This window comes from Mus musculus, chromosome 7 (genome assembly GCF_000001635.26).
Source record: "Mus musculus strain C57BL/6J chromosome 7, GRCm38.p6 C57BL/6J".
Lineage (NCBI taxonomy): Eukaryota > Metazoa > Chordata > Mammalia > Rodentia > Muridae > Mus > Mus musculus.
In genome coordinates, this window is record NC_000073.6 from 101,470,297 (window position 1) to 101,496,927 (window position 26,631).

Here is a 26,631-nt window from a genome sequence, read left to right on the forward strand (position 1 = left end):
GTGGCTTTTATTTGTTCCTGCATTCCTTTCTTCCAGACTCCTGCTGTACTCACCAGCCCATGAGCCTCCAGCACAGGTTCCTGAGGCCTCATTCAATTAAGACCGATGCAATTTGCTCATGGAAGGAAAGAAAAAAAAACATAATTTGGTTAATCACACCAGTAGGGGATCTGGACCTGCTGGGGAAAGCGGGGAAGGGTAGGAGACTCATACAAACAGCTGAGGACATAGGTGTCCACTGCTTGTCCCAGGACCCTGACTACTCCTTTAGTTTCTTTTAGGAATCAACAGAGTCCAAAGCTTGGGTCATCCAAAACCTAGCTAGAGGCTATGATACAGGAGTCTGTTCCTGACCCTCCCACATACACACTGGTGTCCCTAGTTGAGTTTCTACCTGACTCTGGGCCTGCTTCCTAGTACATGAGAGTTGGGTTGAGCTGTCTCAGAGCCCCCAGGCTGGGCTAAATGGGCCCAGTATCTCAGCTGCAATTCGTGCCCCTCATGGCTCCTGTAGGACATTCTTCCTGGGCCATGGAGATGGAGGGTTCAATGTTGGGTCAAGGTGGGAGAGTCCTAGGAGTTAGGGAATGGAGGGAGGGTTGTCCTGCAGGCCTCATCTAAAATGTAGCATTCTAATTCAAGTCAGAGTCCCTCTAGTCCCCAGGCTGTCCTGGAGGTGGGACAGGGAGAAAAGGGCCTGCAATTTGCTTGTTTTCTCCAAGGTCAGTGCATCTTAGCCATACATATTATCTCTTGGCCTCCAGAGGAGCTGAGACTGGAACTGGGGCCCTCTCTCCTCATGCAGACTTGCCTTTCTCGACTTGCCCAAAGGTGGTCCAGCCACCTACAGTCCACTGAGACAAACCTTGGTAGATTCTAGCTCTGGGGAAGGTACTGTTTGCTGATCAGACCATTGAAGCCAGGGAGGATGTTTGGTTGGTTGGTTGTGTGGCTGTTTTGTTGTTGCTTTTTAAGATCTGTTGAGCACGTGTGGCATGTGCTGGAGCAGAGAGGTGGGTCCTGCTCTCAGGAAGGCGATGGAGGAGGGGAGCCGTGCACATGGCAGAGACTCTGACTCTGGAGATGCCAACACTCAGCGACAGACTTATATGCTCATTTAGACACAGGACCAGACACCAGGGCATTCATGATCTCCCAGACAGCCACACACTCATGAACATAGCAGACTCAGTCAACCTTAAAGATACACATAGGGCCACATGGATACAGCGGATACATGGATACATGCACTTTGCTCTTCTACAGTTTTCCACAGAAGCATAGACCACATACTTTCACACCACAGATGTTTCTCTCATGACCCAAGGGACATATTCCGCTATGGTCATGTGATGGTCCTTAGGGACACACTATTATGGATGGCATGTGTTTAGGTCACCAGTAAAGTAAGAGCTCCCAGCTCTCCAAAGAATGAGGGGTAAAAAAAAAGCCAGTTCTGATGAATGTACCCAGAGTTTCACAACAAGAAAATAGTCTCAAATGCTGTTAAGAGTCTCCTTTGCAAAATAAAACTTGTTTTGCATTACCCAGAGGGTCTGAGGCTCTGGGAGGAGGGTATTGTCTTTCAGAGACCCCTGGCTCACCCAACTCTGGTGTGTATGGAACTGTGTAAGCATGTGTGTGTGTGTGTGTGTGTGTGTGTGTGTGTGTGTGTGTGTGTGTGTGTGTGTGTACATGTATGTCTGGCCCCAGCTTCCAGGCCCTGAGGATATGAGGAGGGAGAGTGGGAGAATTTCTGCAGAATCCGGATGTTTGTTCTCTAGCTTCTGGGCCCTCCAAAGGCAAATAAATAGCTTTGGATGCCAGCCTGCTGCTGGGTGGGGCTGGATGAGTGCATGAAGAGCCTGCTTTTGTCCCTGGAACCCCACCAGCTGGGATCCTGTACATCAATGCACAGTGACGAAGGTCCTGGCCAGTTTCTGCTGTGCCTCTCTCTGGGGATTGGTTCTCTCAGCTGAAAAATGGAGGTAGGGAGGAGGTGAGTCCCTTGGAGATTGAGAGAGACAATGACACTTGGGATCTAGAACAAATGAAAATAGGATGGGGGTGTGGAGACCTGGAGGGGATAATAAGAGTACAGATGCAATACATGGGGCCCCCGGAGCCTACAAGGTTTCCCCAGCAACTTCATGGTTCCCTGGAGGATGTGCTGGGTCCCTGAGGCCTAGCCCCTGCCCTGCTATATGTAAGGAGCAGGGAGAGAAGAGATAGAGATGAGAGCCAGGGAACCAGACAGGCTCCTGAACCAGGCCAGGGCTGGGCCTGAAAGGTCACAAGAGAAGAGAGGATACTGGGGTGTAGGAAATGGGGGGACAAGAGTGCCAATCTGAAAGGGATAAAGAGGGTCATGGGTGAAAGTCACCCATTGAGCAAAGGCCTGAGTTTGAAGAGACTGGGCAGAGAAATAACTCAAAACGTCAGTGTCCTCTGCTCTGGATGCTGCTCTGGAGCTGCCATGGGAAAGTTGCCAACAGCTCCTCCCAATCTAGGAACCCAGACCTCAGAGGAACAGGGAACAGGGCCACTCCACAGGGGAGTGGGAACTCGTGGGTCACACTTATGTTTTAGCAAAGTGCTGCACAGGGTGAGGGAGCCCAGAGAGAAACACAAAGACAGGAGCATGCCTGAGATGAACCCTCTCCAGAAGATTCCTCACACCAGCCCCCCCGGCACCCCCCCCCCCCCAGTAAAGAAGGGCTATTTTTAGGAACAATAAAAGTGCTCACACATTCCAGCAGGGGCAGAGAGAGTGAAAAGAAGGGCAGGAGTCAGCGTAGAGGAGGAATCTCTCCTCCCTAGGTTTCCTTAAAGGGTTTCCTTGTATGTTGGGGGTCTTCCCCGGCTGGTCCTGGCCTCGACAGTCCTGTCTCCTATCCCCTTCTGACTCTCACGTGTTTCCTTGTTTCTGAATTGGTCTCTGTCCCTGTATGTCTCATACTCCCATTCTCCTGGGATTTGGGGAACAGTTGGGACGAGCCAAGTTGTGAGGATGGAGCCAAATACAGTCAGAGGAGGAAGCAACATGAGGCTGTGGAATCGACATACACCAAAGAGACACACCAAGACAAGCAGACACAGAGGTCCCTGGGGAGGTACTGGGAGGGCTGGGGACACTCAGGACCAACCACCAGGCAGGTACCATGGGACACTTAGTTCTCTGCCCAGCACCCCTGGTCAGCCCTCCCTTCCTGCCCTTCTGTAAGCCATACATCGCCCTGTGTCAAGTCAGTGCCATTTAGCATTTATTATCTATTGTGGGCACAGGAGGGAAGGGGACAATGGAAGAGCGGGAGACAAGAGGCTCCACCCAGGCCTAGAGAGAGACACCCAGTCCCATTCCAACATTGGAGAGATGACAAGTCTATCCCTTGGCCAAAGCAGGACTTGAGAAGTCCAAAGCCACAGGAGAGAGGGCCTCGCCCCATGCCTTTAGGGGAGAACCTGGCTATTTTTTTTTTTTTTTGTCTCCTCTGACCTTCCATACACCCCATACCAAACTGGGCATCCAATGTCATGACACCTGAGGTCTAAAGACGTTGGTCTCATAGGAATTCCCAGGAGGACTGGGGTGGAGACAGGTGTTCCCCATGTAGATGACGTCCTTGAATAAGAGGTGCTGCTCACCTGCTCTTCCTGGGACCCTAGGCTTTTCCCACTTGGAGATGATCCTGAAGAGCAGAAGGTCTCCTGGCTTGCCAGATACCTTGAAAATGCTGTCAAAAGTTCTCAGGGAAAAGCATCCTCTCATTCCGTGGGCTGTTTGTCTACGTCTCTCATCACGCCAGACTTGGGATACAGAGACCGCCATTGTCTCCCCACCTGGGACCTCCAGGAACTCCACTTCTCTGCTCAGGAGGTCGCTGGCCTCCACCATTTCTGGGCTCTCATTGGAGACTAGATGATGCTAAGAGCAGAAGAGCTATGGGACAATCAGGATGCTGTCCTTTCCCCCAAAAGCTCCTGGCCTGATGGGGGAGCCAGAGAGGGCAGTGTGGCAAGGTGATGACACACAGCACCGGGAAGGAGCATCCATCAAGTTGTGAGGGTCCGAGTGAGCAGACCATCACTGGCTCTCTCACCCACCCACTCTTGTCTGACCATATCTTTTCCTTTGGCATACTTCCCTTCCTGACACTGGTCCAGCTAGTCACTCGACATTCCTTTCTCCTGAGTGGACCATTATGTCTGACTTGCAGAGGCTTCTAGGCTTGCTGGGTCAAGCTCTGGTCCTATCTCCAAGGCCACATGAGAGGTGGGGTCGTAGACATTCAGGCTCATAGAAACCGGAGCAGGAGGCCAGCCAGTTCACCGAGACCCTTTCTCGGGGTATTGATTCCCAGAGTCTCTTCTTTCTTGTACACCCTGGGGAACAGTGTACCCAAGCTTCCTTGATGCCAAAACATCTCCCCAGACACAGCTCTGAGTCACAGATACTCACCACAGTCCCCAGTGACTGTCCCACTGTATTCAATTCAACTCTCATGGTCACAGAGGCAGGAAGGTTAGAGACCACAGGAAACCAAGATGACGGGAATTGTGAGGAGACTATGGTGACATGTATGGGAGCTGGGCCTTACTGGTTAGAAACCTGAGGGCTATGGGGACAGAGTGGTCCTACTGTGTGGAGGAGGCAACTGAAGATGGGTAGGGTGAGGAGAAGTCAAAGTCTGACCCAACTCAACTCATCTTAAAGCTTCCAGGCCAGGGCCATCACCTCCTCCCGATACTGGGCTCTTGTCTCCCTCCTCTTTCCATTTCCCTAATCTTTCCCTTCTAGACTGGAGAGTAGACTGTCAGTCTGAGAGGACTAACAACCCCTGCCTTCCCACCTGGCTGCTTCTCCTCCTTCCCACTCTCTATCACCACACTTGGCCCTGGATGGCTTTAAAGGGGTCAGTACAGTGGGAGTGCCTGGGGTAGAAGTTCAGCCTGGTTGGGGAGGAGTGGGAGGTCCAGGGGGGGACCAGCTATGGTAAGGGATGAGAGAAGCCAACAGTTGTCCCAAGGGTCCCCCTCAGGGAGTGGAGGTTCCCCTGGGAGGCGCCAGGACAGGCGCAGGTGTATTCTACAGTGCACGTGTCTCCAGTGTGGCTCGGAGGCTGGAGACGCGGCCCTGTTGGAGTAACAACTGAAGCCAGAGTCTTCGAAGGGTGGTGGGCTAAGGGGGAAGAGGGCATGGTGGGCAAAAGAAAGGGGGTGGGGGAGAGAGAAAAGGAGGACAAGGGGGCCCCTTCCTGTAGTACTTGGCTCTTGAGCTGCAGGTGGCTCCTTCCACGTGCCCCTGTGTCACCAACTCAACGATGGCCACAGCTCCTTTTCTCCTTTCTCACCCTTATGCCTCCTCTCCTTGGGGATCTTTCTTGTGGAGTCTCTTCATGTGGGGGTAGCATCCAGCTGTCCCCATGGCTACCCTCACTGGAGAAAGGATCTACCTTCCCTACATCCCGGTCTTTACACCCCTGTGCCTCTAAAGTGGGGTGAGTGAAAGGCACGTCTCAGGCCAGCAGCAGCTAGAAATTGGGGAGTTGGTAGTGCAAATTCATCAACCTCTTCCCAGACCAGCTGATGCAGAAATTCTGGGGTGGGGACAGCACTGTGTATTTCAACAGTCCTCCAGGTGACTCTGGGCCATGCCGTACTTTGGAAACCACTGAGGGACATCTGCAACCACAATCAGTACCTGAGAAAGGTACCTTCCCTTCCCCATAGCCAGAGTCACTCAGGGCTTATGAGGTGGCTCACTTGGCATCTGGGTTGCCCAACATCACCTAGTCTCTTTCCTTTCCTTTTGCTTCTGGCCCAGCTCAGCCTTGCTACTGGGAAGTCGTGGATGCAAGTGTTAGCACACACAAGCAGCTCTTGTAATATTTTCAGGTGACAGGTCTGTTAGAAACAGCTCTTTGGGCAGGTGGCAGGCGTGGGCGGTGGGGAGGGAAAGGAGCCACCTTCTCCTGCTTCCTCTGTTTTCTGCCTTGTGTCTGGGCAGCTGTGAAGAGCCAGAGAGGAAAACTGGGCTTCTGGACTTGGGCTTGGGCTAGGGACTTTCCTATTCTGAGTTTCAAGGAGTCCTCTTAAATAGTTATACTAAGTAACCTAGCTCTGGCTAATGGAGGTGTGCCCTGGGCATGGAGATAGATGCACTCCCCATTCTCCAGGAAAGATTAGGAAATGTGTGCATTGCTCTCCAGAACAAGAGGATGGAGACAGAGAGGGGGGCAGGTGGCATCTGCTCCAGGCTCCTGGTTTTCCCTACCGTGACCACTTTCTGGCACCTCTATTCATGGCTGCATTCTGTCTGTTGATGTTCTCCCCCCATGTTCTCAGGATGATTTCTTGGAGATCTGGGGGAGGAGTGGGCAGGAGAGACAGGAGTGATTGGGGTGGGGATATGCAGGAAAGAGAAGGAGGGTGGGCAGAGAAGCCTTCCCGGAGAGAGAGCCAGGATGTGGAGGTGGAAATGACATGGCAAGACAGGAGAGCAGTGTGTGACAGATGGACATCGCCTAGGGTATGATGGGGAGAGGCAGAGAAGCACTCGGAGGGACCAGAAGAGCCTGACCCAGAGGGATGGAAAAAAGCAGACAGGCAGAGGAGCTCCCAGGGAATCTCCCTTTGGAGGAAGATATCAGATTCCAGTCTGTGAGGTCAGCCCCTAACCTCAGGCCAGGAGGAGACACAGAGCAAGATGGATCGGCAGAAATGGTTCCAGGGTACAGTTTGGTTCTTACTCTGGAGTCCCATGTTATTACTTTCTTGTAGGGAGTCCAGGTGCCAGCAGCAGGGCGAGCAGATGGCAGGTTTGTGAGTTAGGAAAGTCATGGAGGGTTATAGATGCAGAATAAGACAGCATCTTCTGTCAGTGACCCCTTACTCAAGGCCATCTGTCCCTAAGGATGGCCCCAAAGGAGAGAAGACCAAAATTTCTGGTTTCATATGATCTTAGGAAGGAGTTAGAAGCAATTCAATCTGGGCCCTCTGCTCTCCCCAGTCGAACACACAAATGCTGATTCAGGCCCAGGTTTCAGAAAACTGGCAACCGCCCAGGTTTCAGAGAAACCCTGGTTCCAACAGCATTGTCCCCTTTCATGGTATCTAGGGAGAAAGACCAGCACACAGGAATGGCGCTGTCTGCGGTGCTGATGGCAGTCTCAGCCCACAGCAGCAGGTAGAGAGCCGCAGGTAAGGGAGCTGCAGAGAGCAAAAGAACTCTGTCCATTCTTCCACCTACTGTCCACAGACTACCACTGACCCTCCACCTATTTTCCTACCCACCCACCCACCCACCTACCCACCTGCCTCCCCTCCATTTCCTATCTCTTTACCCATTTGTCCACCCACCCACCCATTTCCCTTTTCCCTACCTATCTACCCACCTATCTGCCATCTAACTGCTCTAATCATCCATCTATCCATTGATTTTTCTCATCTGCTCATCTGTTCACATACCCACCATCTTCCCATTTTTTCAGTCTTCTATCTACTCATTTTCTACCCACTTGCCTATCTACTCATCCATCAACCCATCCATCCATCCATCCATCCATCCATCCATCCATCCATCCAGTCATGCACCCATCTACCCACCCACCTATTTTCCTAATTACTCACTCATCTACCCACCCACCCATTCCATGCATCCCTCCATCCACCTACCCAGTCACCCTCATCAAATTAGTCCATAAAACCACAGAACTAGAGGTGTCGCAGAGTGGAAAGACTCTTTTACATTCAGGAGGAAAACAAGGTTCAGAAGAGAAAGGGGTGTGTTCAAGGCCACATGGAGCTTCTGTCGTCAATCTGGGACAGGGCTGGAAATCATTGCTCTTGTCTATACGCCACAGGTTCTCCCCTGGGGTCTGGGAAATTGCCTGGTTGTTATGCTGATATTTTGATATTTACTCTGGTGTTTGTTCACAAAAGCTGCAAGGACAGGAAATGTGACAGCCTCCACCCACAATGAGCAAGGACTCTTGTGTATGTGCACACGTGCTATGTTCCCCCACCCCCGTGTGTGTGTGTGTGTGTGTGTGTGTGTGTGTGTGTGTGTGTCTGCCTGCATACTCCTAAATACTAGTCCTGACTGTACTCATTGGACGTATGACTGCATTTCTCTGTCTGTGCCTATATGAGCCATCTACATGGAGGTGTGAGCTAAGGTGTACACTTGACAGCCTGCCTATGTGGCACATGGTTGGGAGGGGGCGAGGGAGGACAGACAAACAAGTGGGTAAAAATGGCTGTTTTTCCCTCCCTTGAGAGTCCTGGGGTGCTAGGACTGTTTGAGGCTGGCTCCCTACTGTGCCTCCATTTCAGAAATTGCCCCATTTCCTCTTCACAGCTGCTCCCTCCCCCAAGGCTGCAGTTCTGTCCTGTGCCCAGGCAGGATTCGAATGTAACTCCCCTCCCCCAGCTGGTGTAGTGGAGGTTAAGTTACTCTCAGACCCTTGTGGTGGGGTGAGAGGTGGGTGTTCATTTGTGCAATTGGCATTTCAGCGAGCTGTACAGGCCCCTCTGAGTGGCCTGTTTCCTTCAATCGTTCCCACAGCTAACACCTCATTCTTGAGCAGGTCAGACTCCAAAGCAGATGGAGAGATGGCTGCCAAGCCCGGAGCCTCAACTCTACTAGTCTGCATCCTACTTACCCGGGCAAGGATGGAGAACCCCTCCTTGCTGGTGCCCCAACTCTCCCCAAGCTATCTTACCTCATTCCCTCTACCACCATCACCACCACCGCCATTTTCTTGCCCTTGGCCTAAAAAGGCACAGCAAACTGATCAATCAGAACAAAGGCCAGACAAGTAGCAACCAAATGGAGTAAAGGGCAGCTCAAGGCATCCACCAATCAAAGCAAAGGGCAGGTTGGGGAGCTGGCCAATCAGAACAAAGGACACACTGACTTCTCTAAGCCTTTGGGGTGGGAGATGGGAGTTGGGTGCTGTATATGCTCAGATAAGGAGGTTTGGGTAATCTCTGGCCCACCACAGATGGGCCATTGTTTTTCTTTGAGCCTCAGTTTCTTCATCCCTCAAATGGGGAGACAGCTACTGCAGCCTGTGGCTTCAGAAATTTCTCTTGCATGGAAGGCTTCCTGCATTGCAGTGGCTGCCATTCCCATTTCCCTAAGCACACCCATGGCAGATGTCACCAAAGTCAGACGCTCTCTGGGTCCCTCTTGGCAATCCTCCTGCCTTGAGACAGGAATAGAACTCCATGGACACCAAGACTTGGGGCCTTGTCCTTGAAGCTCCATTCTAGAGAGTGTGGGTCAAGAAAAAAATGTGGGGGGGGATTTTCTGGGTATGGAATCTTCCCTCTGTGGTCTTTAGCCTTAGGCTTGGAAGCACATAGAAGCCTGTGACAGTGCTGATGTGGGGGTCTCTGGTCTGCTACATGAGAAAGTAGCTGTTGCCATGAGAACCTAGAAGGGTTTGACATCATACTGGGTGTCTTCAAGGATATGGGGCTCTATGTAAAGGCAGCACTGATGCCTGAGGGTTGCAAGCAGGCAAACTTAGGGATTGTGTTGTCTGGAATCAACTGCTTCCAGGGTCCACAGTGGATAGATATCAACCATGACCAAGATGCAGTACACCCTGACAGGTGGGAGAGACCAAAGCAAGGTCTGGGCAGGGCAGGGAAGGCAATGCCTGCGATTCTCCCTCCCACTGGGAAAACAGCACGTGTGTGTGTGTGTGTGTGTGTGTGTGTGTGTGTGTGTGTCTGTAGCCAAGGAGACTTGGCAGTGGCATTTGGAGCTGACACCTGGACAAACCCCAGGCTTCACGCAGACACCAGCTCAGGACTGTCCTCGGCAGGCTTTCTGTCAGGTAGCATCTGGCTCATTCTTGACCACCCTTGGGGAAGGTGAGCCAGTACCCCCACCCCTTCACCTAGTGGCCTCAGCCTTTGCAGTGTGGTTGTGCTGGGAAGAGGTCCCTAATATCCCATTAGATGATGCCAGTTTCCTGTAAAATCCTTTGGGACCACTGGCCATTCAGGGACCACAGAGTTTAATTCTCCATTCTGGGGTGTCTGAGGATGTGAAGTTAGTGACAGAGAAGCTTTAGGCTGGGCCTCCCTGAGCTACCCAGTTTTAGCCACATGCTAGGTTTGGCTTTCTAACTCTTACCTTGAAAGGAGCATATCATTTGGATAAATCTCATCTTGTTCGTATTTGGGACACAGAGGAATTGAGGATGGCTTAACCAGATTACAAAAGTGAGGACTTTGCATACCCCCTATTTGGGCTAACAACTGCCTATGAATATAACTCTGGTCTTGCAGCAGTTTAGTCTTTACCAGCATTCTATGCATTCTGTGGGGTCCTCCGGCAGCCTCAGCTCAACATCGTCTTCATAGGAATGGGGCCCACAAAGACCCACAGGGAAGACGTCAGGAAGGACTTCCAAGGGTTGGGGAGAGGGCACAGCTGAGTGGGTGGTGAGTCACCATTCTGCCTTGGCCTTGCTCCCCTGTTCCGTTACCTTTCTCTTTGATCCCCTGTGGCTCTGGCCAAGTTAATAGAGCAAGAAGAAGAGACCTTTGTTGTCTCAGTTCCGGCTCTCCAAGGACGAGCTCTATTCCCGGGAGGGGAAGGCTAGGAGGCAGTCAAGGCTGACTTTGCCTTCCCAGCCTGCAGTGGCCTGAGTCTGTGGTGCCTACCTTTTGTGCTCAGCTGACCCCAACCCCCATGCTTCCTTTTGTGCTCAACTGATCCCAACCCCCATGCTTGCTGCTTTCCACCCTAACTCGGCTGAAATTGGGGTATGGCCACAGTTCCCCCAATGTAGAGATGCCAGAGTTGTTGCTGTCCTAAGGACAGGAAACCTGTGTTGACTCTTGACTGACTTTATAACTCTCTGTGAGCCCTTCACTATGCCTCTGGCCCATTTCCAAGCCTCAGTCTCCCCATATGCAAGGTGAGGGGACTTGGGCAGTCTTTGGCCTTAATATTGCTGGAGTCTGCTGCTCTAAGCTCAAGTGTCTAAGCCTCACCCCACAGTCCCCGGGCCCAGGGCAGAAAGAACCACTTATACTCTTTCTTTTCTTCCAGGATGCTTTGCTGAGCCTAGGCGCCGTTATCGACATTGCTGGCCTGCGACAGGCTGCCAGGGATGCCCTCTCAGCCGTGCTCCCCAAAGTGGTAAGCTGTCTTCCCTTCCTGCTCCCCCGTGCTCTCAGACTTTGTCCAGCTCTGAGCTCACCGTGACAGACATATGTATAGCAGGAGAGAATGAGGATAGACATCAAGAACTCCTGGATGTCAGACCTTGGAGGCCCTAGAGGACTCACTCTACATGTGTGAATCTAGTATTGGATTAAAGGAGGAGGCTGGGGGCTGGAAAGATGGCTCAGCAGTTAAGAGCACTGACTGTTCTCCCTTAAGTTGTGAGTTCAATTTCCAGCAACCACATGGTGGCTTACAGCCATCTATGTAATTCAATGCCTTCTTCTGTCTGGCATGCAGGTGTACATGCAGACAGAGCACTCCTACATATAATAAATCTTTAAAAAAAAAAAAACAAGTACAGGGCTGGAGAGTTAGCAGTCTTTAAATCTCTCTCTTGTCCCATCACAACACTATGAATGTGATGATAGGTCAAGGGGCAAGCAGGGTCACCTGAACCCTGAGTGCCTTGTTCGGGGTGTTATATTCCTCCCTTGCCCTTGGCACTTCTAGCTCCAGTCGCCATTGCTCATTCTTTAAGCAGGAGGCTGATGAGCCAGCTCGTAGGAGTCAGAGCAGCAGAGCCACAGCTGTGCCAGACGGAGGGATGCAGGGAACTTTGAAAAACAGGTTTTGTATCAATATAAGAAGCATGGAAGACTTCCTGGAGGAGGAAATGTCTAAACTAAGTCCCCTTGAACATCCTCTCCCTGCTCCACACACCAGCCGAGGCAGCTTTGGCTTCAGGAAGCATGACCAACTCAGGATGCAGTCTTCCCACCCCACTAGAGCCTATTGTCCCTGGCTCCGAGTGATGGATGACCCTCCAGAGGCCCAGAGAGGGAGGGTATTTCACCAAGGACACACAGCATGACAGGGACAAATGGGGCTTGGCATGTATGCACCCCTATTCCCTGTCCTCAGCCCTGACTTCCCCAAACCTCCTAGAAGTTCAGCGCCCAGGAGGAGGGCTAATGACTGAGCTTTATTGAGCGTGAAATTGGTAGGAAGTGGGTGGTGTGTTGGCGCCCAAAAATAAATCCTTTGGGAGAGGGTTATGACTGAGACAACATCTGCCCTGGGGTGGAGGAACATCTGGATGGTGAGGGTGAGGGAAGCTGGCAGGTCAGAGACTGTGGACCTGCCCTGCAACTGCAAGTCTTGAGGCGTGTGTGTGTGTGTGTGTGTGTGTGTGTGTGTGTGTGTGTGTGTGTTTTGTGTGTTGAAGGGAGGGGGTGAGTGACTGGCTTGGTGCCCAGCTAACTACAGCCTGAAGCCCAGGGCTGAGATGACAGCTGAGGTCCAAGAGGCAGTGAGACGCTACTCAAGAGACCATTGATGGGCTGGGGAGCCCAGGTCTTGGGGAGCCTCCTCTTGACTGTGGGGAGGACTGGGCCCTGGGAGGTGGGGCTTGGAGGAGGAGGAGGGCTGCAGCACCTGGCTTCCTCATCAGCACCCATTGTGGCAGGCAGCCCCAGTGCAGATGGTGCTGATGTGTACGAAACGAAAAGCAACCCTCCTACCCAGTAAACTCGGCTAAATTTAACCAGGATGGCTGAGTGTGAGGGTGGAAGGCGCGGACATGCGGAAGTGAAGGGTGGCTCCTGCCCCCGCCACCCTAAGACTGCCCACCTTTCTGTGTGGGGAGGACAGACTCTTAGACACTGAGTGCCCTGCTAGGCTCTGAACCTGTCTGAACCAAAAAAACCCAACTCGAACCAAAACAAAGAAAAAAAAAAACCCAAAAAAGCCAAAACCCAAACCCCCCAGAGCTCCTGATCGGTAAACGAGGAGGGGGTAGCTCTCTCGAAGTGGCTTTGTTCCTAGATTTTGGCTCAGAGGCTGGGCATAGTGGCTCTAGATTATGATCCCAAAGCAGACTGTCACAAATCCTCAGCCAGTTTTAGCCACACAGTGAGTCCGAGGCCAACCTGAGCAACATGAGAAAGCTTGTCTCAAAAAACGAAAATAAAAAAACCTGAAACAAAACCCAATTCAAGCTTAGCCCCCTTTCACGGGGGCCAAAGGGGCTCTGGGCCCTCCCAGAGGCTGTTTCTATCTTCCTTGGTCTGTAGTCCCTATCTCACGTCAGGACAACTGAACCCAGTTCAGTGTCACGGGAGGTCATGGCAGGAAATCCCCTGTGTAATATCCAAAGGCCACTAAAGCAGTTGGCAGGGTTGTGGCTTCTCGGTCTGCTGAGGATCCCACACTTCCTGGGAAAGAGCCTTCAGCAGCTCCCCCTGAAGCCCTCCCTGCCACCCTCAGCAGAGAGGGTTCCCAAGCCTCCTGGGAGAGGAGAGTGTGGCCATCCAACAGTCATGGGGATTGGCCAAGACCTCTAAGAGTCCCCATGTTGGGAAGTAGATCTTTGTGAGACAGCAGCGTCTGCCAGGACAAGGCTTGCAATTGAGACTGATCTAGGGAGGGAAGATTGCTGAAGCAAAAATCTGACAAGCTTCCAGCCAGTGCTTCCGACTCACCGTGGGCAATGGTTGATGTAAAATGTGAACTTACCCTGCGTCTGCTCCCAGCTGTTTCTAAGGCCCTCCAGCCTCACCCACAGTCCTGTACCCCCTCACCCCACTGTCAGTTCGGAAATGCTCCTTGCTCTCTGTGCCACTTGGCCTACCTCCACTGGTCAGTTCTGAGCCTCACCCACACACCAAGTGCGGCCAGTCATAGCTAAAAGACTACTTCTTCTGGGAAGCCCTCCAGAGCCCCACAGAATACAGGCAGACAGCCCTGGCTATAGTTTCTTGGCTTGGATCACCGGGGTATTGGAAGGAGGGTGCATCCTAAGCCAGTGTCGCCTGCATGCCATACCAAGTATGGTTTGCCAAATGCCTGAGCTGGAGTTCAAGGCTTGGGTGCGATTGGCTCACACCTTGGATTGAGGTGGTCGGTAAGGAGAGTAACAGATTCCTGGATCTCTGCCTGCCCAGAACCCCTTCCCAAACCACCAAGCTCTGTATCCCAGGCCCCCATGGCCTCGCCATGAGCAGACTAGGGCTGGACAGTCTCTCTACAGGGTCTCACATGTACCTTTGATTCTAGGAGACTGTCTACACCTACCTGCTAGATGGGGAGTCCAGACTGGTGTGTGAGGACCCCCCTCATGAGCTGCCACAGGAAGGAAAAATTCGGTAAGTCTTTCTTGGCCTGTCCTTTGCCCCCTGGCATCTGCCAAGAGGCCTCAGGGTTGAGGAACCTTCCAATATCATCTGGTCCATCCCCAACTTCAGTCTCCCTGCCCAAGTGGGTCTACTGCGAAGTAATATCTCCTCCTATGTTGGGGATGTATAGAGTGGGGGTGGGTTCTCTCTTCATAGAGTCTTTTACATAGATTTTTTTTTCTTTTAATACAAAGTCTCACGGTATAGCCCAGGCTAAGTTTGAACTTACAGTGATCCTCCTGCTTCAGTCTCCCAAGCACTGGAATTATAGATGAGATCCACCATGTCCAGCTCCCGTAGAGTTCTTCTGGGTTGTTGCAGCTTCTCAGAGTGGAGTGGAGGGGGTGGGTAGAAGGGGGCTTCAGCATCTCTCAGTTCCTACCCCAGGGGGCCATGAGCACTACCTATAAGGCTTGGGCTTAGGATCTCAGTGTACCTGGGCTTCAGGAACACACAGTGACAACTTCCTGTACATAAGACTAGAAGTTACTGGATCTCTACTACCTAAGTTCAAATCCCACCTCCTCCCTGTATACCAGCTGTGTAACCTAGGGAAATCAGGCATCCTCTGTCGTGTGATTCCGTTTCGCTTTGCTTTTTGGTGACACGGTGATGACAGCAGTGTTTATGGGGATGTTGGGAGGATTCAATGATTGTGTGTGGTCTGCTGTGACTATCAGAACCCAGAGCGCAGCACCCGATGGTCCCTGGTACCTCTGAGCCCAGTGAGTTCAGCTGGAAAGGATACATTGAGAGACATGTTCAAGACCACAAGGCAGCTGTGAGGCCCAAAACACTTCTCAGTGGGGCTGGGGAAGTGACAGCCTCTGTCTGGGTGACCCATCCTGGTTATCTAAAGACAACGGGAGCACTGGGTAAGGAGCAGAAGGCATCGTGGGTGCAGTGCACTGAAGTCAATTTCAGAAAGCTGGGCTGTTTCGGTCCAGCCTGCAGCTCTTTTGGTAGTGCCAGAGCTGCTATCCTGGCAACTCTTAGTCATAGAAGTCCTGGGAGAAGTCTGTCTGGAAATGCCAGCCTCATGGTCCTTGATACCCTGGGTTCTAGGATGGTGGTCCCACCACTAGCACAGACAGCTTCCTTCCCCTTTTTCTGCCACAGTTCTGGGAGGTGGGAGACACCTTCCCTTTGAGATTCTGCTCATGACTTCTCCTCAGAGGAAGTGAGCAGAGCCACAGTCCCCTGTAGCCTGGGCCCTATCTAGGGGATTTTGCTTTGGACATGGTGACAATAGTGGTACTTCCATCATCATTTGGAGGCGCCACCACCTCCTGCTTTTTAGCAGTACTGGCAATCAAACCCAGGGCCTCATGCATGCGGGGCTCTACTGAGCTACATCCTCCAATACCCATGCGTATATGTTTATTTCGAGACAGGGTCTCACTACATTGTCCAGGCTAGCCTGGAATTACTCTGTGGCCCAAGCTAGCCTTACACTTTTTTTTTTCCTCCGGCCTCAGCCTCTTGAGTAGCTATACCACCACTAGGCCAGATCTTCTGAATCGTAAAGATAAAAAAAGCTGGGCCGGGCGGTGGTGGCACGTGCTCTTTAATCCCAGCACCCGGGAGGCAGAAGCAGGCAAATTTCTGTGAGTTTGAGGCCTGGCTCTAGAACAGCTAAGACTCCACAGAGAAACCATGTCTCAAAAACCAACCAAACCAAACCAAAAAAGCTGTAATGTGTGTTGCTCCCCCCCCCCCCCCAGAGTTCTTCGTTTGTTATTGGCTTGCCTCCTCCAGGAAGTCTCCCAGTAGTCAGGGGAGCATCCCTGGGGGTTGGGAAGAATGCACCGAATGGCAGGCTCAGGGGACAGGACAGGTTGGAGCCTCCCGTGGAGCTTGCTCTCTCTAGTGCTCCAGGCAGGCCCTCCTTCCTTGGGGAGCTGGTGGTATCTGCAGGGCACAGCTTGGAAGGGCTCCGACACTCTACATTAGCAGTCGGTTCAGCATCCTCTCCATATTCAGTAAAGCCTTTGGAAAAGACAATTAAAAGTAAATGCTCAAATGCAATTAGCCCAGAACTACTTGGAGATGGGAGGCTAGTGCCTACTGGGACAGAAAAAAAAACAGGGATTCCAGAAGGCAGAAAGAGCAAGAGGGCAGGGGATTGGCATCTCAGGGCACAGATCTTAGAGAGCAGTCAGGCCAGTAAGGACTAGGGCTAGGGTCTCAGGCTGGCACCCTTTTTTCTAATCTGTTCTGCCTGCCCATACCTGTGTCTGATGTATGGGACCTGAGTGAGCTCAGGTCTATCACTAGGACTGATGGGCCCAAGGGTGTTATGGGCCCTGTTCTCAAGTTTTCCCTGCAGAATGAAGTGTGAGACCCAGACATGTGGTAGGCAGATAGGCCTGGATTCTAGCCTAGCGGCATGCCTGCCTACTCCTCAGCCCAAAGGAAGACTACCCTTTGTTGACCTTGAGGGAATGAATTTCCTTTTGACCTCAGTCTCTTTTTCTGTGAAATGGGTGGGACTGGGGACAGGCTTCTCTCAAGTGTGACCATCGAGACATAGTGGAGGCACCTGCCTGTGTGCAGCTACCTGGGCAGCGGTGGGGGAGGGGTGATCCGGCAGGAAGCTGAGCTTTTTGGTGGTTGCTGGTGACTGCTAGCTGGCAGAGAGCAGCAGGTGTGGCTGGAGGCTGGATTGTAAAGGCAGATAAGGCTGAGGTGGTAGACAGAAAATGAGTGAAGGTGGTGTTAGGGAGAGGCAGGGTGGAGCCTTTCTGACTCTACCCACTCCGAGGGCATGCTCAGTTAAGGAGGAAAAGTGTAGTTCGTCTTTGTGTCTCCCTAGGCTTGTTCTCTTTGCTCCCCAGCTTAATCCTTCCCTGCTCATCTTCTGTGGGTCAGCAGCACCCATTTCATGAGACATGCACAAGGGATTCCCTGCCGATGAGAAAGAGCCAAGCTTCACAAAAGGGGGCTGGTCGCCATGGCATCCCCAGGGAGATTCTGTCTACAGAAGAGTTTGGGACTGGCAAGCAGGACGCTTGGGCTTCAGGGCGTTGTTGCCATGATGACAATCCTATTGCTTTCTCCCGGGCCTCTATTTTCCCCTCTGTACAATGACCAGGTTGGTCCAGCCCTGAATTTTACTGGCTTTGACAGGGATTCTGGCCCGGAAAGGAAAGAACCCCCGAGGCTCCCCTTCCCAATCTCCTAGCCTGTCTGAGACCCCAACCAGGCATCCCCAAACCTCAGATCCCCCGCTGCCAAGTATGGGAGCCTTAGGCCTTCCAGCTATCATTTGGGCATAGCCTTGGCTACCGACGCAGGGCACTTCCTCAAGGCAAACCTGTTTTTTTCTCATGACAGAATCCAATTGTCCATCTGGTTTGTCTTGGAGAACACAGTGACTGTCCGTTCCCATTTCTGGAGTCTCATTCTGGCAGAGGAGAGCCAGGTGCTGGCCTACATCATTATTTGTCTTCAAGAGAGAGATGAAAGGTCATAGAAATCAGTGCAAGACTCAGAGAGGGATGGAGGGATAGTGAAGAGATGGAGGATCAGTGAGGTGATGGGGTTCAGTTGGGGGGGGGGTCAGTGAAATGATGGGGTTTAGTTAGGAGATGGAGTTCAGTGGTGGAATTGGGTTCAGTGAGTGGGATTTAGTGAGGGATTGGGGTCCAGTGAGGGGTGGCATTCATTGAGGGCCTTCAGTGAGGGGGTTCAGTGAAGGGATGAATTTCGGTGAGATGGCCAAGGGGACAGTCAGTCATGGCAGAGAAGGCATGGCAGCGGGTCACACCATATCCACTGTCTGTAAGCAGAGAAGAGCGAATACTTGTACCCAGCTAGCGTTCTTCTTTTTATTCAGCATGAGATCCCAGCCCACGGAATGTGCTACCCACATTTAGAACGAGTCTTCCTATATTAATTAACCTAATCCAGAACATGCCTCACATGCATGCTCAGAGACTTGTCTCCAAGGTGATTCCAGACCCTGTCAAGCTGACAATCAATATATACCACCACAGAGGCTGAGTGAGGGGGTGGGGATCAGTGAGGGGTGGAAGCTGAGTGACGTGACGGCATGGAGAACAAGTGGGGCTCCGTGGGGTGGGCTGGGGTGACAGAGACTTAGTGAGGACCACGGCAAGGAGCGGGGCCCAGTGGGGATGAACTGTCAGTAAAGAGAAGGGATCAGGGAGTTGAATGGGTCAGGGAGAAGTTGGGATTTGTAGGAAAGGGCTGAGAGTGAACCCAGTATGAGGCTGCGGGGAGGGATTTGTTTAGGGCTGGGGCTTAGCGGGACTTAGAAAAGGATGGTGTTCAGTGAGGAACAGGTATGGGTAGGTCTCAGTAAAGGAGGAGACCAGAGAAGGATGCAGGAGCTCCGGGAGGTGGAAAGGGCCTGGACACGTGGCCCTTTCTAAGCTATTGACCTTGGCCACACACAGCTTCCCCCTCTATTCTCTCTCCATTAAACAAATAGTTGTTAAAGGAACGGAACTGTCATAAACTCCACGCCCGTTCCTCTGTGCGCTCTGGGCCCATCTGTCTTTTCCTTCAGTGGGGCAGGCCATGACCACCTTGGCACCAAGACTGGGCATACAAGTCTGGGCAGCAGGGCTGGGGAGGGGATTGAGTCCCTTGCCCTCTGTCCTCAGAATCAGTCTGGAAGATAGCAGGAAGGAGGTAGGAAGAGCTCTGGGCTCTAGCCATAGTCAAGCCTCTCCCAAAGTAGTGGGGAGCCCCCATCTCAGCTGCCTTATTTATAGTCTGTGGGCATTTGTGGATCATTCAAGCAGTGCACATTCTGGGAAGGATGTGACCAAGAAAGTAGGCGCCCCAGGAGTGTGTGTAGCATGCCCTTGTCTGAGACTGTGTTCTGTGATGGGACCAGAGAGGACAGAACTCAGAGCAAGATGCCAAAACTTCCTTAGAGTTGGGGATTTGGGGAGGCCCTGTGCTTGCTGAGGACCTGGTTCAAGTCAAGGCTGCACTTTACTATCTCAGCCTGTCTCTCCTCTGGTCCCAAGGCCACTGGGACTAGATTTCCAGTGTCAGATATTCTTTCTCTAGTGAATTCTACCCAGGTAGACAGCTCGATGAATCTGAAACAGAATTCAACCATGTCTTTTCCTGCTCAAATTTCTGTCAGGGTTTCCTCTGTCTCAGAATCAAACCCATCTCCCCACGGCCCTGGGCTCTCCATGGCTTTGTGTTGCACCGTCCAGCCATACCTGCCTTCTTGTGGCTGCACTTTCCAGCAGGCACATGTTACTCTCCCCTTTGAGTCATATGCTCAGTTCCCTCTGCCTGCTCATCTAGTCTATCTGTCTGTCTGACCTCTGTGTGTCCTTCAGGACCCAGGCATCTCCTTTCTGACCCCACTTCCACCCCAATGAGGATGAACTGGACATGCTTTTCACCCTTTTATCTTGGCTCTGGCACCTAACTCTATTGTGAATCTTCGTGTCTGTCTCTACATGATGCTAGGATCCCTGAGTCAGGTATGAGTCTCACCCCTCATGTCAGCTCTCTCTGCTGAAGCTGAGCCAGAAGGGCCATATAGGAGACAGTAGTGTATATCGATCGCCGAGGCTTCTTGTCTAGGAAGTAGATTCTTTTTTTTTTTTTTTATTTTTAGGAAGTAGGATTCTTGTTCTGTTAGAGAGGACAGTTAGAAACCCAGGTGGGAAACCAGTGGCTGGGGTAGAGAATCACCACTGTGGCTGGGCAGTGGCTTGAGAGTAGAGAGCAGGGTGCAGCTGTGAGCGACACATCGGAAACAACCCATCAATTACTGAAGGGAGCTAAGGAGAAAGAGGCAGCTAGGACAGTCTACAGATGAGTCACAGGAGTTTTGACAGGGAAGGAACTAGAGGCAATGCATCCAGGCTGAAATATCTTTACTGCACTTTAGGGACATCCAGGGTGTCCCTGGTACCTCCAGGTGACCTTGGAGTTTCTGGTGTCTGGAGCTGTGAACCAGAGACTTATGAGGCCATGTGCACAGGATCCTGGGGGCAGGTGCAGCTGGGTCTGGGGGTAGGAAGTGAGATAGTATGGATTTCAGAGTTTACTGACCACCAGCGTAGGGAGCATCATCCCACTGTAGCTTCCGGCATGTCGAGGTCAACTAGCATGGTGGGGTTTGAGACCAAAAATCCCCCAGCCTTCATAAACTTGGTCAAGAGGAAAGATGGCTCCCATTGCCCTTCTGCCATCCTGACTTCAAGCAGTTTGAACAGTCCATGCTCTAAATGTGAAGGGTGACAGATGAGAGACAGTCCTGGTTCTTGTAGATTCTGAATTGGCCGGAAGGGCAGGGAAGGAATGCCTTCTGTGTGGTTCACAGTGCTGTGTGACCTTGAAAGAGATGCTCAACCTCTTTGGTCCTTTTTTTTTCTCCAGCAGCTGTGACCTCCTGACTTGGTGACTTGCAGGCCACCCCTCCCTCTTCCTCATCTAATCTGTGCTGTATTCCTCCAGTGACCCCGATTGCATGCTCCATAGTCCCGGCTTGTCTTCTATCCAGGCCAGGCAGTTCTTATAAACACAATACGTGGAAGTTGCGTGAGAGATGAGGAACCCAGGGAGATTAATCAGCAGGGAGTGACATTTGGTGAAAAATCAGGTGCTTAATTAGGCAGGAAAAGCAAGAGGCCCAGGGGAAGGTGGTGTTTGTGGAGGGCAGAGAGAAATCTTCTTCACATAACCAAACTCTCTAGCCTCAGTTTCTAGCCTCCACATGAGCCCGTGCCCTGCTTGAGACTCACACACCACATGCCTCTGGCATTGTCCAAGCACAGTTATTAAACCTAAATCTGGTACCAGCTGCCCGGGTTTGAAGCTTCACTCTACTTCTTATTAGCTGTGTGACCACAGATAGGTTGCTTAACCTGTCTGTACTTTAGCGTCTGCTTCAAAATGATGATGGCAATAAATTTTAATCTCTAGTGATGTTAAGGATTCTGAGTCAATATGGGATGTTAATCTTCATTGCCAAATTGTTTGGAGTTGGGATCACCTAGGAAACGCTGGTCGATGTCTCTGTACAGGTGTTTCCAGAGAGCTTTAGCAGGGAGAGAAAGTCTATTCTGAATGTGTGTTCTGGGGCCCAGCATCCAACTTTCTCTGCTCCCTAACTACGAATGCAATGTGACCGGTTATCTAACATTCCTCCTGTAATAAATAGAGCTGCTTTCTCTCACCTGCCCCAGCCATGACAGCTACGCCACGACACTGTGTGCCCAGACAAGCCTTTAAGTTGTTTTGTATGTATATTTTGTCATAGAAAGGAAAAAGGTTAATACAGAAATTGGTACCAGAAGTGGGGTCATTGCTGTAATAAACCTGACTATGTGGTTTGAAGGTCTTTAGAACTAAGTGCCCTGTGGGGAGGATTGGGATATTTTGGGGGCTGGGGGGTTAGGAAAGCTCTAGAGTGCCACAAAGGGAGCTTAACGGGCCATTCTTGTGTACCTGCGGAAGACCAGAATTCTAGTATAAATGTTATCAGTATGATTCTGTCTCACAAGATTTCAACTAGGAGTGAGGAACCTATTGGGAATGGGACAAAAAGGTATTTGTTTAATATACTGCAAATAATCTGAAAACATCCAGGTTGTGTCATAGTTATTGCTCATCACAGTTATAGAGATTTATAATGAAAATTCAAAGCAGAAACGTGCAGCTTATCAAGAGAATACAGTTGTGAATGTGAATGTGAATACAGTTGAAGTTGTAGACATAGTGGATGTTGACAGGTTTCTACACATTTAAGAGATTTGCACCACTAAACAGAAATGTTGTGCTTCGCACTGAGCCAATAGGAAATGTGGTCTGAGGGCTGAGCTGTATCTATTGAAAGCTCTAGCTATTAAAAATGCGGATTCACCTGAAGAAAAGGTGATTGAACTGAGACTGCTACTGGGGGTTCTCGGCTCAAAACAACTGACTAGGGAGACATCTTTTTCTAGTGGAGTCACCACAGCGCACAGAGGTTAGTTACCACAGCTGTGGTAGCAACGGGCCCGTCTACGTCATCAGGCGATATCAGAATTTCAAAGTGGCATCCCTATTGAATCTATTTGGCACATGTAAAATATAAGAGTCATGGGACCATGTAGGCTTGAGCCAAGGTTCTAGAAAGTCTGTAGGTTCAGGAAATGCTTTTCAGGGTCAGATTCCCTGCAAGGAGGTCCCAGGAGGCCACTGCGTGAGGTTCCAAAGTGAAGCCCGCATTTTAAGGAGACCTCAGGATGTTGAAGATGTGAGGATTATCTACCAAGAAAAGCACCAGGCATGAAGTTGAGCCAGTGCAAGAAAGAGGATATTCTTGCTACAGGTGGCCGGGCTGGAGACGTGGGCACCCATATAGTATCACAAAGAGCCACAGACACTGGATCTTTGAGGCCTGCTGCTTGCTTTGCTGAGTATCTAGTCTCATTTTGATTTGACCTTTGCTTGTTGTGTGTCCTTAGTCCTTCCTATAAAATGGGAAGGATTATTCTGTGTCACTGCGTATTGGAAGTATGTGAGTTGCTATTTGATTTTACACTGGTGTGCAGTTCAGAGGTTGCCTTGATCCTTGGCTGAGAGTTCAGAGTTTGAGCTTTTGAATAATGTTAAGAGTTTTGAGGACTCTTACATATAAAGTGCATATATTTCCCATTGTGAGGTGGCCTCTGAGGACCAGAGGAAGAATGCTACGATTTACAGTGATGTGTTGGGTAGCTGGGGGCTTGGGATGGTTAATCTTCATTGTCAGTATCACCTGGGAGATTTGGCATCACCCAGGAGACACACCTCTGATGTGTCTGTGAGATGTTTAATTAGAGGGAAGACCCACCTGGAGCATGGACCATGCCACCCCCGGTCTAGGGTCTAAAGTCAGTTTAAGGAAGGAGCAAATGAGAAGCCAAGATGACCACCTGTTTCATCCTTCTGCTTCCTGACTATGGATGCGCTGTGACCAACTGCCACACACTTCCATGGCCACACCCAGAGCTGCTCTCACTGTCTTGCCTTCCCTCTCACAATGGACTGAACCCTCAAACCATGAACCAAAGGAATCCCTTCCTTCCTTCCTTCCTTCCTTGAGTTGCCTTCATCAGGGGTTTCCTTACAGCATCAAGAAGAGTAACTCACACATCATCTATGCAAGTTGCACAGTACATATAGCTGTGTTGGTTGGTGCAGGGAATGCCCAGTGACTATAACTAGGCTGTCTCCTGCCATGTCTCCCTCTCATGATTAGCACTAAAACTTGTTGAACAGATGTGAGACGTGTCCTCTCCTTCGCCTCCTGGGATGCTCAGAGAAGGTAGATTGCTCACCTAAGGCCAAGTAGAAAGGCTAGGGTTTGACTTGACATCGCTCACTGTGAGTGAGCCTGGTGTTTCTCTTTCTATTTCCAGAGGATCCACCCTGGGCTGTGTGCATATGTCTTCCACATGTCCACCAGCCAGAGGCATGGAAGGCTAGTCTGTGGCTCCCTGCCTTTTTACACAGGGCACGGGCCAGGCAGGCTCCGGGAAGGGTCCCGCTCTCATTTTGACCTTCCTCATGTCTGTCTCCAGGCAAATCATCTAGAACAGTGGTTCTCAACCTTGCTAATGTTGTAGCCCTTTAACAGAGTTCCTCATGTTGTGGTGACCCCCCAACCATAAAATTATTTTCATCGCTACTTCATAACTGTAATTTTTCTGCTGTTACGAAGTGTAATTTAAATGCCTGTGTTTTCTGATGATCTTAAGGGACTCCTGTGAAAGGGTCATTTGAGCTCTGAAAGGAGTCTTGACCCACAGGTTGAGAACTTCTAATCTAGACTCTGACATGTGTGCAGGGTTCAGCCTGTTTGTATCACCAGGCTGATGGAAGTGGGCCCAACCCCTCTTTGATCCAGGGCCTGAGAGATGAGCCCATGTCTTATTTTCAGAGAAGCTGTGATCTCTCAGAAGCGGCTGAGTTGCAATGGGCTGGGACCTTCGGACCTACTGGGAAAGCCCTTGGCCAGGCTGGTGGCTCCACTGGCTCCTGACATGCAAGGTAAAGGCTAGAGACTGGATGGGAATAGGGAGGCTGTGGCTCTGTTTCCAGGTCATGTCTGCTTTCTACCCATCCTCCTCTGCCTCTTCCTTGTGCTCTCTGTCTCCAGCTGTTTCTCCTCTAATTTTCTCTCTAACATGCTACTAATCTCCCCAAGCCTAATTTCCTGACTGTAAAATGGGACAACAGTGCCTTTCTTGAGGGGGTGTTTTGAAGGCACAGATGAGATGGCTGTGTAAAGGGTCTCAGTGACTGTTGGCTGCTGTAGCTGTGTGCTTGTGCCTGTTGCCAGATGGGGCTGGAGTTGTCATGTTCTCTGTCACTGTCTGTGTGTCTTTCTCGTCCTCTCCATGTCCCCTGTCCGCCATGTGTCTTTCTGCCTCGTGTCTCAGTCTCTCTAGGTCTCTGTCCTCTGTCTCGATGTGGAAAGTGCACAAGACTGGGAGTCAGGAGACCTGACTTGCTGAGTGATCTTGGGCAAGTCACTTCATCTTTCTGGACCTCAGCTTCCTACCTATAGAACCAGGATCCTCAGCCCACCCTCCATCCCTCCCTCCCTCCTTCCCTCCCTTTCTCCCTCCCTCCCTTCCTCTCTCTCTCCCTCCTTCCCTCTCTCCCTCCTTCCCTCCCTTCCTCCTTCTCCTTCCTTCCCTCTCTCTCCCTCCCTCCCTCCCTCCCTCCCTCCCTCCCTCCCTCCCTCCCTCCCTCCCAGGGTTTCTGGGAGAATCACAAGAATGTTGTGAAGTGAGGGGACGTCCTTCTGACTAGGGGTTGTCACTATGATTGTCTCTATCACTGACTTGGGTCTGCTCTCTGTCTCACTGGGCCTCTGGGTCTCTGTGTCTTTGTCCTGGCCTCTCTGTCTGCATCTTTGTCTCCTTCCCTGGGTCCTTACTCAGTATCTCTGGGCCTCACTGGGCCTGCAGGACCACCTCATTGCCTTCTCCTCCCCTCAGTGCTGGTCATACCCCTGCTGGACAAGGAGACTGGAAGTGTGGCAGCTGTCATCTTGGTAAGAGGCTGCCCAAGTGGCTGGGTTGTGGGTAGGATGGGAAAGAGGAAAACAGGGCAGGGGCGGGGGGGGGGGGGACGACTGTGGTTGGAGCCTCTGTGTGTGTGTGTGTGTGTGTGTGTGTGTGTGTGTGTGTGTGTGTGTGTGAGGAGTGTGAAGGTGCATTACCACTGGAGTAGACTGGAGGCAAATGAGGACTTGACCAGAGCCTGGGCCATCTTCGTAGTCCAATGCTGAACCTCATCCTGGTCCATTGGGTGATCCAAGTTTCATCTGAACTCAGCCCTCATCAGTTTCCTCTTGGAAAACTCTGGATGTGTTATAGGACAGGGACACATTGAGGTGATTGTGATTAACAGACACTGAAAGAGCACAGAAAGGGACATGAGGCTGTCCACACTAGAGACATTTAGGCAGTTTAGGTATCTGAGATGCTGGAGCTAGGGGCTTAAAGAAAGGTGAGTGTCCCCAGCGGAGATGCCTGGGTGACAAGCAGCAACCAAGACGCTTCTCGAAGCCGCAAGCCAGAGGGAAGAGAAGGGGCCTTCATCAGAAGTGAAGACACATGGGAACTCAAGAGGTTTGTTTCCTCGGGTTCCTGGATGCTCTCTACTGCCCCTCCCGGGGTCCCCAGGCTTTGCTCGAGAAGGTTCTATTCCTCTTCTAATCTCTTTCCCATATGGAGATGGATGTCAAAATCCTTGTCCTGTCCCAGGAAAAGGCTTGCACCCCAAGCCACAGCAACTGGTGATCTGCCAGCATCAGAGTGGTAGTTCCCCAGACAAATAAATTAGGCTCCAAGGGACTCCTCCTGATCTCATTAACAGGGAATTAGAGGTTTCGGAGGCGCCTGACCTTTCCTGAGCTGCAGGGCGGGCAGTGGGATTGGAGGGGGCAGCCACCCACTGGGGTGAGGTGCCTGCCTGGCTTGGCTCCCTGACACCAGGCCCCATCTGCCTGAGGGGGAAAGCCCAGAATCATCCTTACTGATCCCCAGTCCCAGTTATTCCCCTGGTGAGGAGATCTGCTGTGGACAGAACTCTCATACCCGACTTCTTGCCCTGTTTCTTGGGTAGCCTGTCTTGGAGCTGGCAGACTGAGGACAGGCCAGGGCAAGTGTAAAAACTGGGGTAGGGAGACAGTGGCTTCAGTCCACCTTCTCTGTAGACAGAACAGATCTAGAGGTGCCAGGCTCCTTGCAAGCCCTGTCCTCACTTTGAGACGGTGAAGATTCA

At 51.4% G+C, this 26,631-nt stretch overlaps 1 protein-coding gene and 1 non-coding gene across 17 annotated transcripts in view; both read left to right on the forward strand.

Moving 5' to 3' along the window:
- The window catches only part of Pde2a (phosphodiesterase 2A, cGMP-stimulated), a 91,139-nt gene that overhangs the window by 48,606 nt on the left and 15,902 nt on the right, over positions 1–26,631 (forward strand). For all 16 annotated transcript variants that reach the window (NR_152192.1, NR_152193.1, NR_152194.1 and 13 more), the window contains 4 exons: positions 11,075–11,164; positions 14,246–14,334; positions 24,275–24,384; positions 25,341–25,396. Coding sequence is in view for 13 of the 16 variants with exons in the window: in NM_001143848.2 (NP_001137320.1) it covers positions 11,075–11,164; positions 14,246–14,334; positions 24,275–24,384; positions 25,341–25,396 (345 nt within the window). In the remaining 3 variants the exon portion in view is untranslated. The remainder of the gene's footprint in view (positions 1–11,074; positions 11,165–14,245; positions 14,335–24,274; positions 24,385–25,340; positions 25,397–26,631) is intronic.
- Mir139 (microRNA 139) lies at positions 5,080–5,147 on the forward strand. Its single transcript, NR_029791.1, has one exon. It is a non-coding gene; the product is annotated as a microRNA 139 (primary transcript).